This window comes from Acinonyx jubatus, chromosome C2 (genome assembly GCF_027475565.1).
Source record: "Acinonyx jubatus isolate Ajub_Pintada_27869175 chromosome C2, VMU_Ajub_asm_v1.0, whole genome shotgun sequence".
Classification (NCBI taxonomy): Eukaryota; Metazoa; Chordata; class Mammalia; order Carnivora; family Felidae; genus Acinonyx; species Acinonyx jubatus.
The window spans coordinates 65,170,006-65,185,113 of record NC_069384.1 but is presented as its reverse complement, the minus strand read 5'-3'; the positions used below and the strand labels follow the sequence as shown (position 1 = coordinate 65,185,113).

The following is a 15,108-nucleotide window of genomic DNA, read 5'->3' as shown; positions in this document are numbered from 1 at the left end:
AGTATATCCTCCCACTATAACTCAACCAGGGTTACTATAACTCAACCAGAAATTAAAATTTGGCAGCCAGTAAGAGGCATAAAGTTTCTCACACAAATAAGTGTCAAGAAAAAAGTTACTTTATTCCTTTAGGAGGAAAGCAAATTAATGTCATTGATTATATACTAATTTTATACAATTAGTAAAAAAAATTGCTTGATATTTTTCTCATTTCTACTCACGACTTTTCAAAATCATAAAAAGTAATTTCAGAGGAGACTGAGTTTAGGGCAAATATGTTAATTATAAGTACTAAATTAAAGCCAGCGTCAGGATTTTGCCAGTTAATTGCAGTTTTAACCTGCAGTAAAGTCTCAATGCTTGGTTCTTAAACTAATCAGTTAATTTTAGCTATCTGAAATTAACAAACCCCCTTGGCTCCCAGATTCATTTCTAGCCACTACAACTTAAAAACCACGGAAAAGCTTCTGTAGCTAAAAAATAGAAACACCATTACTTGATATACCTTATTTTTATCATGCTTAAAAAAGAAATGAATCCTGTAGGGTAAACAGAGCAAGTATTATCAATACTTTATGGATGGAGAAACGGAAATGAAATCCCTTGTCCAAGGACACATAGCTTATTTAATAAGAGAACCGGAGGAAGGATCCAGGGGTTCTGATTTTCTAGTCCAGCTGTCTTTGCATTTTGAAGTCAGCTTGGTTAATCCCCAGCCTCTAAATTCCTGGGATTGCTGTACTGAAGATGACTCATCACGAAATTCCTGTGTTCTCACTGAATCCTGCAGCGTAGAGGGCCCACTCCTAACCTGGGAACCAAGGGGGCGGTGCACCATGACGCGCGAACCCTCGAGGCCAGATAAGCAAACAGTCCTAGGGCTGTTTACCGAGGCAGTCCCTCACTCTGGGGACAGGTCATTGGGACCTCAGGGACTATAAACCCTCCGAGGTTCAAGGCTCTACCTGGCAGCCACCCGGCCCCTGCCCCCACGCCCGCGCTCTATCTCCGCGCTGCGCGCCGCGTGAAAAGCAGCCCAGCCCCCGAACGGCGCGCGCACCCCGCCGCCTAGCGTCGCGTGACCCGGCGGGGGCGCGCGGGGTTAGCGCCAGCTCGCGCCACTTCCGACGCAGCCCTCGGTTCAGGTTCCGGGGCGCGGCGGAGCTCCCGGCCTGTGGGTCGCGCGCGGCGCCCTTCGGTTCCGGGGCCACGCGCCCCGCGGCGGCCGCGATGGAGGAGGCCGGAGCGGCGGTGGTCGCTGCGGGGGAGGCTGAACTGAACATGTCCCGCCTCAACGTGTCCCCCGAGACGCTGGAGTTGGAGCTGGAGGCGCGGGGCGAGGAGCGGCGCGGCGCCAGGGAGGCGCTGCTCCGGCTGCTGCTGCCTCATAACCGTCTGGTGTCGCTGCCGCGGGCGCTGGGCAGCGGCTTTCCACACCTCCAGCTGTTGGACGTGAGCGGCAACGCGTTGACCGCGCTCGGGCCTGAGCTGCTGGCGCTGAGCAGCCTGCGCACGCTGCTGGCCAAAAACAACCGGCTCGGAGGGCCCGGCGCGCTGCCCAAGGGCCTGGCCCAGTCGCCGCTCTGCCGCAGCCTCCAGATGCTCAACCTTAGCGGGAACTGCTTCCAGGAGGTGCCCGCCTCGTTGCTGGAGCTGCGCGCGCTGCAGACCCTCAGCCTGGGCGGCAACCAGTTGCAGAGCATCCCGGCCGAGATCGAGAACTTGCAGAGGTGAGCTGGGCCGTGCCCCCAAAAGTCGGGGAGCCTGGGGCGGTGGCTGGGAGCCCCGGAGCGCTAGGCCTGGTCTTGGCGTCGTACAGTTGTCACGTAACTGCCTTCTTCCAGGCCCGCTCCTTAATTCTTTGGCAGTGAGCACTGCCCGGCCATCTCAGCGAGTTTGTACGTGAATAAATAAGATCGTTGTGTGTGACAGCGTTTGGGAATTGTGTTTGCCCCAAGCTGTTTTTGGAAGCAGTTTTTCTTTTTGCTTGGTTCCGGGGGAGTGATCCGAACTGAGTAGGTACGCACACAAATGTAAATCTGAGGTTGTCATTTCCGTGCTCGGTCTGGTGGTTTTCCATACCTACAGATCAAAGTTTATGCCGTTTAGCATGACAAACAAGATACTCTGACCAAACCCTTGCTTTCCACTGCTCTGTATCCTTTCTCTGTAGCAACACTAGCACTCCTATCCTTTCTCTACTTTCCTTTCTCTGTCGCAATACTAGCACTACTACTTGTGAAAATAAGTGAGCCGTGCAGTTTACCAGCACCTTATGGACACTTACTAAATATGTGTCGAATGGATGCATTGCCTCTGTACATGTGCAGTTCCCTTTGCCTGGAATGTTGCCTGCACCTGCCAAGCTCCTATTCATCCTTCAGAACCTATCTCCAGGGTTATCTATTTTCTTCCTCTACTGCTTCCTGAACAACAATTAGTTATTGACTAAACTGTCCTTTTGTACCTCATTCATCCTGCCATTGCATTTACCTTATTGATTGTAATTCTTTGTTCACAGGTCCGCCTCATGCACTACATTATTCAGTAAATAAATGTTGAATTAAATGGAAGGAGGAAGCAGACGAAATAGGATAGCAAAAGTCTCCTAAAAGTGCTCTGCAAGGGTGTGAGAAAAAGAGCAAAAGGAAGTGTATTGTCCAAAGTGGAAAAAAAGTATCCGTCATCTGTAGAATATTTTCACATCTTGTTTTGAGTTTTCTAAGATAACAGAATATTAGAGCTAGAAAGAGTTAAATAGTGAAAAGAACATTAGCCTGAGAATAAGAACTCTTGGTGTCCCAGCCTTAGGCAGGTCACTTAACATATCCTGACCACAGCTTCCGAATCTGCAAAATAAGGCATTTGGACAAGATGTCCCTTCTTGACTCATCAACAGATATTTATGAAGTACTTGCCATGTATTATGCACTGTCCTAGGTACTGGGGATACAAAGGTGAACATGATCCTATTCTCATGGAGCTAACACACTAACAGGAGACATTAAACAACTAACTTGTAAACCTCATTATTTAATTACAGTTGTTATAAGTTCTATGAAGACAAATGGAGTGTGTTGAAATAACAGAGGGACATGACTTAGTTTGGTTCTTGAAGAAGTAATCTGAATTGAGCTTTTGAAGGAAGAATAAGAATTAACTAGGAGAGGGTGGGGTGGGATCAGTCCAGGTAAAAGGAACAGTGCATGTAAAAGCCTGAAGGCAAGAGGGACTGAAGACCAACATTTTGAAAGGAGGACATTGTACTAGAGCATAGTGAGAAAGTGGCCAAAAGGGAAAGTGGCATATGTGAACTTGGACCATTCCCAGGCCATGTTGGATCTTCAGGCCATGGTAAAGTTTGGATTTTATTCTAAGTACACAGGAGAGAGGTTTTTTGCTTTTGGTTTTTTGGTTTTGGTTTGTTTGTTTTTTAGTTTGTTTATTTATTTTGAGAGACAGCAAATGCAAGCAGGGGAGGAGCAGAGAGAGGGAGAGACAGAATAGAGAATCCCAAGCAGGCTCTATGCTGTCAGTGCAGAGCCCAATATAGGGCTCATTCCCACATCCCTGAGATCATGAACTGAGCTGAAATCAAGAGTCGGATGCCCAACTGACTGAGCCACCCTGGTGCCCCCACATGAGAGAGTTTTAAGCACATCTGTCTTGATGCTGCACAGCAATGGAGTGGGGAGAGGGTGGATAAGATAAGAGACTTTGAGGGCTGGTTAGAAGGAGGTCATTCTAGGAGAATGAGAGATGATGATAGCTTACATATAGATGATGCTAGGAGAGCTAGTAAGAAGTAGAAGTGTTGGAAAGAGATTTATACATAAAATTGACAGTTCTTGGTTTCCTCATAATTTTGAAGTTCCATAATTCCAACCATCTCACTTAAGTCTTCTTGATATACTAAAAAAACAATTATTACTTCTATCACATTGGGGGAAAGGTAGGCAAAAATCCTATTTATTGAGTACTTATAATGCTGTAGGCTCTGTAGTAGGGGCTCTAAATATGCTTTTTAATTCTCACAATACCTCTATGAGATGAGAGGAAGAAACTGAGGCTCTGAGAGGTTAAGTTATAAGAACCCAAAGCTAATGAGTGGTGGAATTGGATTTGATCTGAGGGATCTCTGACTCCAACCCCAAGAATTTTCCACAGTGACAGAGTAGGGCCAACACCTAATCCTTCTGACTTCTATTGCATATGTAATCAGGAGGATGGGTCAAAACTGTTTGCCTGGTTGACCTGGTTTTCTGAGCTAATAAACTGTGCTTTATGGTCATTGTACCTTTGGCTCAGTTGTGTGTAGGATCTTTTTTGTCTGTGTTATCATTTTTCAGTTGTATGCTCTATTTCTCTTTACTAATCAGAATCAGTAAAGGTTTAGGCCATGCTCCAAATTTAAATTCTAGTTGAGTGTAGGCTAAAAGGCTCATGTAGAAATAGAGTCTTAGAAGTAGAAACAACCTGGGCAATGTCCTGATTCACCCCTTTTTATTATTTTTTTTTTAATTTTTTAATTTTTTTAAATGTTTTTATTTATTTTTGAGAGAGATCAATCAGGGTAGGGGCAGAGAGAGAGAGGGGGACACAGAATCTGAAGCAGGATCCAGGCTTCGAGCTGTCAGCACAGAGTCTGACACTGGGCTCAAACCCACAAACCATGGGATCATGACCTGACCCGAAGTCGGATGCCCAACTGCCTGAGCCACCCAGGCACCTGTTTATTTTTATTTTTTAAAGTTTATTTATTTATTTTGAGAGAGAGAGAGAGAGAGAGAGCACAAGTAGGGGAGGGGCAGAGAGAGAGAAAGAGATCACAAGCAGGCTCCATGCTGCCAGTGTAGAGCCCCATCCAGGGCTTGAACCCATGAAACCACAATATCATGACCTGAGCCGAAACCAAGAGTCAGACGCTCAACCAACTGAGCCACCCAGGCACCCTACCCCTTTTTATTTGATCAGATGAGGACAATGAGATTTAGTATCAGTCACTTAGTTGAAACCAGCTAGTGACGATGAGATTTATGTGGTTCATGTACTTTAAAATAAAGCCTGTCGTGAGTGATAGTATTTGAAAACGATTCAGTATGAGGATGCCACCTCAAGAAAACTACTTTCTTTATCCACAAGTGTATGGTTCTTATCTTTCTTTTTTTTTTAATTTTTTTTAACGTTTATTTTTTTTTTTGAGACAGAGAGAGACAGCATGAACAGGAGAGGGTCAGAGAGAGAGGGAGACACAGAATCTGAAACAGGCTCCAGGCTCTGAGCTGTCAGCACAGAGCCCAATGTGGGGCTCGAACTCACAGACTGTGAGATCATGACATGAGCCAAAGTCGGATGCTTAACCAACTGAGCCACGCAGGTGCCCCGACTTTTTTTTTTTAATTTTTAAAAAATGTTTATTTTTGAGAGAGAGAGAGAGACAGCGTGAGTGGGGGGAGGGATGGAGAGGGGGGAGACACAGAATCCAAAGCAACCTCCAGGCCCTGAGCTGTCAGCTCAGAGCCTGACATGGGGCTCGAACTCAAGAGCCATGAGATCATGACCTGAGCTGAAGTTGGATGCTTAACCGACTGAGCCACCCAGGCTCCCCTGGTTCTTAATCTGTCTGTGTTTCTCTTCCGGTTTTCTGCCTTTTTGTTCAGAACTGTCTCACTATAATTCCATCTCCCTATAACCAACCATAATGTAGAACTAATTTATATTTTTGTTATTTTTTTTTTCTTTTTAACATTTGTTCATTTTTGAGAGACAGACACACAGCATGAGTGGGGGGAGGGGCAGAGAGAGAGGGAGACACAGAATCCAAAGCAGGCTCCAGGTCTGATCTGTCAGCACAGAGCTTGACATAGGGCTTGAACTCGCAGACTGCAAGATCATGACCTGAGCTGAAGTCGGACACTCAACCGACTGAGCCACCCAGGTGCCCCAATATATTTTTGATATTCTTAATGTCATTTTTATTTGGGTGGAGAAGCAAAACGTTTTCTACTTGTACCTGTGGTTAAAGTTACTGGCACTAAGGGACTCTCATATATTTTTTCAGTAGGTCATGGGCCCTTGCTAGAGAAAAGACACCCATTTCAGTATCCCTAATGATTGGAAAAGCAAAATACTTTCCAAGAAACAAATTTAAGGTTGGTCTGTTAATGCAAAACAGAAAGGAAAGGAAGAATTCTATAAATTCTGTGAATGAGTTTTCTGTTTTCAATATTCATCAAATACTAAAAAATAAAATTGTTCCAAGCCTGATGAACAGAAATGCAATGTTGACAAATACACACCACAGGAACTTGTAAACACTATAGTTTTGATTTAAATTCAACAATAGTTTCTTTTCTCCTTTCAGAAGCATGTTTGGAAACAGTGTGTTTTAGAAATTCCCACAAATCATGAAAGGCTTCAAGTCTCTAGACCTTTGGAAATTGAGCTTCAAAGTGAGAAAATAAGCCTGAGAGTGTAAATTTAATATGCTGGCTGTGTACTCTGATTAATGGTACCCATCAGTTGCAAAAGAGAATTTATATGATTTTGAAATAGTGGGCTTTTTATATTTTAGAAGATGGAGATACTTTCTGCCAATATCAAGTAACTACTAAGGTTTGGTATCCTTTCTGTCTGTGTACCTCCCCACTCACTCCAAAGCATTGATTAAAGGAGACATGGAGTCATAACTGACAACCAGATACTAATTTCTCTTAGTTCTTGACTTAAACAAATAGGAAGGAATATTTAAGTTTGCTCTCAGATTCACTCTTCCCTTTCTTCACCTTCTTTTCTTCATCATTAAATTATATTGCAAATTGTTATTTAACTATTGAATTCTTCATGAAAGGACTCCCAGGATTGCTAAATTTTTTCCCAGGTAGTCTTCTAATTAAAACAGTCCCTTTTCCAGGATAATTTCAGTGATTTGGGCCCCAAATGTTCTATTCTATTCTACTCTATTTTATTCTATTCTAGTAGCTCCCCTCACTGAAAAAGAGATTTCTGAGTAACTAAGCATTAACTTATACCATATTTAGTAGGATCAAAAATCCTGCCCAGAAACCTTTTTTACCAGTGCCTAAACACTTATGTGCAGGAGAATTCAGTCTTCTATGCAAACAGTTGATTGTTGCTACAAGATGATCTTTGAAAGAGAAAAAATAACATATCAAAATTAAAGTTGTCTGCTACTTTTACTAAGCATTATAAATCAAAAGGGAGAAATACAATCTTGGAAAAATTTGCATAGTCAAAAATAGGAAAAAAGTATCAACGTATGTTTATTTTTTTTTTAATTTTTTTTTCAACGTTTATTTATTTTTGGGACAGAGAGAGACAGAGCATGAACGGGGGAGGGGCAGAGAGAGAGGGAGACACAGAATCGGAAACAGGCTCCAGGCTCTGAGCCATCAGCCCAGAGCCTGACGCGGAGCTCGAACTCCCGGACCGCGAGATCGTGACCTGGCTGAAGTCGGACGCTTAACCGACTGCGCCACCCAGGTGCCCCTCAATGTATGTTTAAAATGACAAAACTTCAGGGGCGCCTGGGAGGCTCAGTGGTTGAGCGACCGACTTCGGCTCAGGTCATGATCTCATGGTTTGTGAGTTCGAGCCCCACGTCGGGCTCTGTGCTGCCAGCTCAGAGCCTGGAGCCTGCTTCTGAATCTGTGTCTCCCTCTTTCTCTGCCCCTCCCCCATTCATGCTCTGTCTCTCTCTGCCTCAGAAATAAACATTAAAAAAAATTGTTTTTTTAAATAAATAAATAAAATGAAAAAACTTCAGATTCGGGCTGGCTTTTTAAATCACCATATTATCAAGGATGGCTGAGACTATGGACTAGATAAGAAATTCACAAATGAAAGAAATTATACCTGGGAAAATACATATAATAAGGTACTCACTAAAGGACTTTAAAATAAGTATGTTTTCTAACTTCAGAGAGGTAAAGGCAGGAACTTCAACAATGAAACAAGAATAAGAAGATTAAAAAACCGACAATTATGAAAACCCCAGTTAGAATCCCTAGAAATGAAAAAATGGAATTGTGAACTAAGTGTACTGAAAGGTGGACTGAAGTCAGCTGATGAATGAATCGGTAAGCTAAAAGATCTTACTGAGGCATTCTCCTGGAATGCAGCACAAAAAGATAAAGAAATGGAAAGTATGAAAAAAATGTTTCTTTCATGGAAAATTGATTCCCACATTCAAACTGCTGTTTAGTAGAAATTCTAGAAAGAGAATATAGGAAAGGCAGTGTTTAAAGCAATAGTAGCTGAAATTTTCCACAATTAAAGAAAGAGTGCTCTAAACTGATATCTTGAAACACCATAGTAAAACTTTAGAACAATGAGAATACAGAAAAAAGACACAGCTCCTAATGAGAAAAAAACTGATTACCTACAAAGAAACAATAGTAGTAATACTGGGTGTAATAAGATAATGAAATAATAGCTTCCTAGTGCTAAGGAAAAGTAACTGTCAACCTAGAGTTTTATGCTCAGCCAAGCTGTTATTCAACAGTGAAGGAAAGAGATAAAAACAGAGACAAAGGACTCGAAAATTAAGACCATGGGTCCTTGCTGAAAGGACTCGTAAAATATATACTCCAAGAAAAATGGACTTGAAAAGAAATAGCAAGCTGTTTACTAGCAAAGGCTTATACCTCACAGGTTGAAAACAAGCTTATCTGGGCCCAACCTATTTTTAGGTATAAGTGGGAACTAATTTTAATAAAATTCAGAATTATAAGAAGAGGGTTAAAACGGCAGAGGAGTAGGGTAACCCTAAGCTTGCCTCCTCCCCCAAACAGCTACATAAATATCGAAATAATCAAATAATTCTGAGTACCCAAGAAATCAGAAGTCTTAGAGAACAAAGCTGCATGTCTGCAAACAAACAAACAAAATCACCTGTGGAAGGTAGGAACTGCAGAAGTTGATTTGTGGGAAAAAAGAGCCATGGGTGCTGCTGTGGAGAGGAATCCATGATCCCAGTGAGCAGAGTACAGAGTCTAACGTTTTGGAGGTTAACACCTGGTGGTGCTTCTGCAAGGAAGCAGGCAGCATGATCTGAGAATCCCCTGGGTTACATGGGGAGAAGCAGGTGACTACCCTGCTTGGAGTGCATTTGGTAGAAGTGATACAGCCTCTCCGGGGGCAAAAGACCTGGCAGGCACTGTAGAGCTGCTCCATTCACCAGTGTAGGAACAAAGACACTGGCTGAGGACAGCAAACCTCTGACAGTGTGTTACGGTATCATAAACTCTGAGCCACTGCTTCTGCACGAGTCAAGTGACCATTTCCTGGGACAAGACAGCACCGGCCACCATACAGTGAAACCCTCCCCCAGAGGATCACAGCAGGCTGTGGGGGCCTCTGAAGTGTGGGGTTCAGACACAGCCATGCCTGAGAGAAAACCGAGGAGAGCTGCACCACCTGGCAGGTGGACAGCTCAGACACAGCCGGGTGGAGGTGGGGATCTGACAGAAGCTAAGGACACAGGAGGGGTGATTGCACATCTGCAAGGGGGCAAACTTCCCACTCCAGAGACTAGAGAGCAGGGTGAAGCCATTTTCACTCCTAGCCCACCAGCACTGATGGACCACAGTGAGCTAAACAGCACCACCAAGTGGAGAAAGAATCTTTTAATTTTAATTTTATTTTATTATTTTTTTCTTTTTTGTTTTTCTCCCCTCCAAAATGACAAGACAGAGGAATTCATCCCCAAAAAAGAACAGGAAGAAATGATGACCACGGATAAGATGTCTGAACTAGAATTTAAAACAATTATAAGGGTTCTAGCTGAGCTTGAAAAGAGCATAGAAGACTAGAGAATCCCTTACTATAGAGATAAAAGAACAAAAATCTAGTCAGGCCAAAATTAAAAATGCTATAACCAAGTTGCAAACCCAAATGGAGGCCATAACAATGAGGATGGACAAAGCAGAGGAGTGACTTAGTGATACAAGAGATAAAATTAATGGGAAATAGTGAAGCTGAAAAGAAGAGGGAAACAAAGGTAATGGAACATGAAGGTAGACTTAAGGAACTTAGCAACTTATTAAAATGAAATAGCATTTGTACCTTAGCAGTCCCAGAAGTTGAAGGGAGAGGAAAAAGGTCAGAAAGTTTATTTGAGCAAATTACAGTTGAAAACTACCCTAATCTCGGGAAAGAATCAGACATCCAAATCCAGGAGGCACAGAGAACTCTCATCAAAATCAACAAAATCCAGCCAACACTAAGACATATCATGGTAAAATTTGCAAGATACAGAGATTAAGGAAAGAATCCTGCAAGCAGCAAGGGAAAAAGCAGTTCCTAACCTACAAAGGAAGACAAATCAAGTTAGCAGATCTCTCCACAGAAACCTGGCAGGCCAGAAGGGAGTGGCATAATATATTTAAAAAGCTGAATGGGGAAAATATGCAGCCAAGAATACTTTATCCAGCAAGGCAGTCATTCAGAATAGAAGGAGAGATAAAGATTTTCCCACACAAACAAAAACAAAAGGAGTTTGTGACCACTAAACCAGCCCTGCAAGAAATATTAAAGGGAACTCTTTGAGTGGGAAAGAAAGACCAAAAGCAACAAAGACTAGAAAGGAACAGAGAACATCTCCAGAAACACCAACTCTATAGGTAACACAATGGCATTAAATTCATATCTTTCAATAATCAATATGAATGTAAATGGACTAAATTCTCCAATCAAAAGACACAGGGTATCAGAATAGATTAAACCCACAAGACTGATCTACATATTGCCTACAAAAGATTCATTTTAGACATAAAGACACCTCCAGATTGAAAGTGAGGGGATGGAGAACCATCTATCCTGCTAATGGACATGAAAAGGAAGCCGGAGTAGCCATACTTAGATGAACTAGATTTTAGAACAAAGACTGTAACAAGAGAGGAAGAAGGGCATTATATCATAATTAAAAGGTCTATCCAACAAGAAGATCAAACAATTGTAAATATTTATGCCCCAAATTGAAAACACCCAAATACATAAATCAGTTACTAACAACCATAAAGAAACTCACTGATAGTAATACAATAATAGGAGACTTTAACACAGCACTTACAGGAATGGACAGATCATCTAAGCAGAAAATTGATAAGGAAACAATAGTTTTGAATTACATACTGGACCAGATGGCCTTAACAGGTATATTCAGGACATTCCATCCTAAAGCAGCAGAATGCACATTCTTTTCAAGTGCACACAAAATTTTCTACAGAATAGCTCCATACTGAGTCACAAATCATGCCTCAACAAATACAAAAAGATCGAGATCATACCACGCATATTTTTAGACCACACCACCATGAAACTTGAAGTCAGCCATAAGGAAAACTTTGGAAAGACCACAAATACATGGAGGTTAAAAAAACATCCTATTAAAGAATAGGGCTAACCTATTTCCTGGGCTAACTAGGAAATTAAAGAAGAAATTAAAAAGTATATGGAGGCAAATGAAAATGAAAACACAGTAGTCCAAAACGTTTGGGATAAAGTGATGGTGGTCCTAAGAGGGAAGTATATTGCAATTCAGGTTTATCTCAAGAAGCAAGAAAGGTCTCAAATATACAACCTAACCGTACACCTAATGGAGCTCCAAAAGGAACAGCAAATAAAGCCTAAAGGCAACAGAAGAAGGGAAATAATAAATACTAGAATGGAAATAAATGATACAAAACAAACAAAAATTAAAAAAATGGGTGACTCAGTTGGTTGAGCATCCAGCTCTTGATCTCAGTTCAGGTCTTGATCTCAGGGTCCTGAGTTTGAGCCCCATATGGGGCTCCACACTGGGCATGGAGCCTACTTAAAAAAATAATAATGATAGAAGAAACCAAAAAACCCAGTAGAACAGATTACCAAAACTAAGTGCTGGTTCTTTGAAAGAATTCATAAAATTGATAAACCCCTAGCCAGACTTATCAAATAGAAAAGAGAAAGGACCCAAATAAATAAAGTCACAAGTGAAAGGTGAGAGATCACAACCAACAATTCAGAAATACAGACAATTGTGATAGAATATTATGAAAAATTATTTGCCAACAAACTGGATAATCTGGAAGAAATGGATAAATTCCAAGAAACGTGCAAACTACCAAAACTGAAACAGGAAGAAATAGAAAATATGAATAGACCCATAACCAGCAAAGAAATTAAAACAGTAATCAAAAATCTCCCAACAAACATGAGTCAAGGGCCAAATGGCTTCCCAGGAGAATTCTACTAGACATTGAAAGAAGAGTTAATACTTACTCTTCTCAAACCGTTCCAAAAAATAGAAATGGAAGGAAAACTTCCAGACTCATTCTACGAGGCCAGCATTACCTTGATCCCAAAAAAGCAAAGACCCTACTAAAAAGGGGAATTACAAGCCAGTATCCCTGATGAACATGGATGCAAAAATTTTCAACAAGATACTGGCAAATTGAATCCAACACTACATTAAAATACTTATTCACCACAATCAAGTGGGATTTATTTCTGGGCTGCTGGGGTGGTTCAGTGTTCTCAAATCAATCAGTGATACACCACATTTATAAAAGAAAGAGTAAGAACCATATGATCCTCTTGATAGATGCAGAAAAAGCATTTGACAAAATACAGCATCCATTCTTGATAAAAACCCTCAACTAGTAGAGTTTGATGGAACATACCTCAAGATCATAAAGGCCACATGCGAAAAACCCACAGCTAATATCCTCAGTGGGGAAAAACTGAGAGCCTTTCAGCTATGGTCAGGAACAAGGCAAGGATGTCCACTATTTAACATAGTACTGAAAATTTTAGTCTCAGCAATCAGACAACAAAAAGAAATAAAAGGCATCCAAATCAGTAAGGAAGAAGTCAAACTTCCACTATTTGTAGGTGACGTGACACGCTATGTAGAAAACCTTAAAGACACCAAAAAATTGCTAGAACTAATATATGAATTCAGGAAAGTTGTAGGATATAAAATCAACATACAGAAATGTGTTGCATTTCTATACACCAATAATGAAGCAACAGAAAAAGATCAAGGAATTGATCCCATTTGCAGTTTAACCAAAAACCATGAGTTACCTAGGAATAAACCTAACCAAAGAGGTAAAATATCTGTTCTCTGGAAACTATAGAGCACTTATGAAAGAAATTGAAGAAAACACAAGGAAATAGAAAAGCATTGCATGCTCATGGATTGAAAGAACAAGCATTGTTAAAATGTCTATACTACCCACAGCAATCTACATATTTAAGGCAATCCCCATCAAAATACCACCTGCATTTTTCACAGAGCTAGAACAATCCTAAAGTTTGTATGGAACCACAAAAGACCCTGAATAGCCAAAGCAATACTGAAAAAGAAAAACAAAAATGAAGGCATCCTGATTTCAGATTCCAGGCTAAATTATAAAACTATTGTCATTAAGACAGTATGGTACTGGCACAAAAACAGGTACATAGATCAATGGAACAGATAGAAAACCCAGAAATGGGCCCACAACTATATGGTCAACTAATCTTCGACGAAGCAGGAATGAATATCCAGTGGAAAAAAGTCTCTTTAACAAATGCTGTTGGGAAAACTGGACAGCAACATGCAGAAAAATGAAACTGGACTACTTTCTCACACTATACACAAAACTAAATTCAAAATGGATGAAAGACCTAAATGTGAGCCAGGAAACCATAAAAATCCTAGAGGAGAATGCAGGCAGCAACCTCTCTGACATCAGTCATAGCAACTTCTTGCTAGACCTGTCTCTGGACATGATTAAAACACAACAAATGAACAAAAGATATTAGATATACTGTGGTATTAGAAAACACAAGTCTAAATATATCAACAATCAAGTTGTGTACGTTTGTAAAGAGTTCACTTGAAATAACCCAATGAGTTAAAAGTAACAAGATAGAAAAAGATGTATCAAGTAAATCTCTACCATTTTGCATCTGTGCTACTGCATTAGGCTCCGGACTGTTCATCCTGCTTCCTCTCCTCCCATCATACTCCCCTCTCCCCACCACTTACCATGCTACTTTTCACACAGTAGCCAAGTGGTCTTTCTAAAGTGTAAGTTAAGTTAGACAATTAGCTTTTGTTCAAAACCCTTCCTACATAGGATAAAATCCTTACTAAGGCCCAAAGGTCCCTCTGATCTGGCCTTCCCAGGCTATCTGTCTGACCTCTGACCACCACTCTCCCACTTTTACTACACTGATGTACCCACACTGGCAACACACCAAGCATTTTTCAGCCTCAGGGATTTGTACTCATTTATTCTATTCAGATCTCCATTCACATGTCATCTAAGAGAAACTTTCCTGAGCACCCTGTCTAGAATTTCACTTTAATCACCATCTGATTACCTCCCTTTTTCTTTATAACACGTAAACGTATCTGTCATAATCTATATGTGTTCTCTGATTTATTTTCTATCACTAGATTGTAAGGTCAAGAACTTGGTCTTATTTGTACCATATTCCTTGGAATAGTGCCTGGCACATGGTAGGTGCCCAGTTCATATGTGTTAACTAGGTACTTTATATTATATATTACTCTATTTTGAAGAAGAAGAAACGGAGGCATAACGAGAATAAGTAATTGGTCTGTCTAACTTCTTATTCTGGTGAATGGTGGATTAAGTGAAATAAATACTAACAAATAAAAGAAGACAGTATGGATAATGAAAAGAAATAAATTTTAAGGCAAAATGGATTAAAAGGGAAAAAGAGAAATGCTTCATGTGAGTTAAGGAACAGTTTAACAAGGATTTATCTGTATTATAGCTCCTGTATTTTCAGAGGGAAAGAACAAAACTTGGTAATTATAAAGGGAAGAAGGAAAACTATGGTTCTGGTAGAAGACTAAGCAGCAGAACAAGAAGGCCAAATAATGAGAGATAACTGTAAAAATTTGAATTGCAGTTAATAAGCTCAATCCTAGTAGCTACACATTCATTGTACATGTGTAAAATATGAACAAAAATAGACCATGCTCTAGGCCACAGAGAAACAAGGTTATGCAGAACATATATTTAACAACAAAGCTCCCAACAAATTAATAAGAGAAAGCCATATAACCTATGAGAAAAATGGGTA

The 15,108-nt window shown here is 40.8% G+C and overlaps 1 protein-coding gene across 2 annotated transcripts in view; it reads left to right on the top strand.

Moving 5' to 3' along the window:
* The first annotated feature begins 926 nt into the window (after positions 1-926).
* The window catches only part of LRRC58 (leucine rich repeat containing 58), a 48,864-nt gene continuing 34,682 nt past the window's right edge, over positions 927-15,108 (top strand). Inside the window, exon 1 of one of the 2 annotated variants that reach the window (XM_015064610.3) lies at positions 927-1,730. In XM_015064610.3, coding sequence (XP_014920096.2) covers positions 1,231-1,730 — 500 coding nt within the window. In that variant the 5' untranslated portion in view covers positions 927-1,230. The remainder of the gene's footprint in view (positions 1,731-15,108) is intronic. The other variant, XM_015064609.3, reaches the window with a different exon arrangement.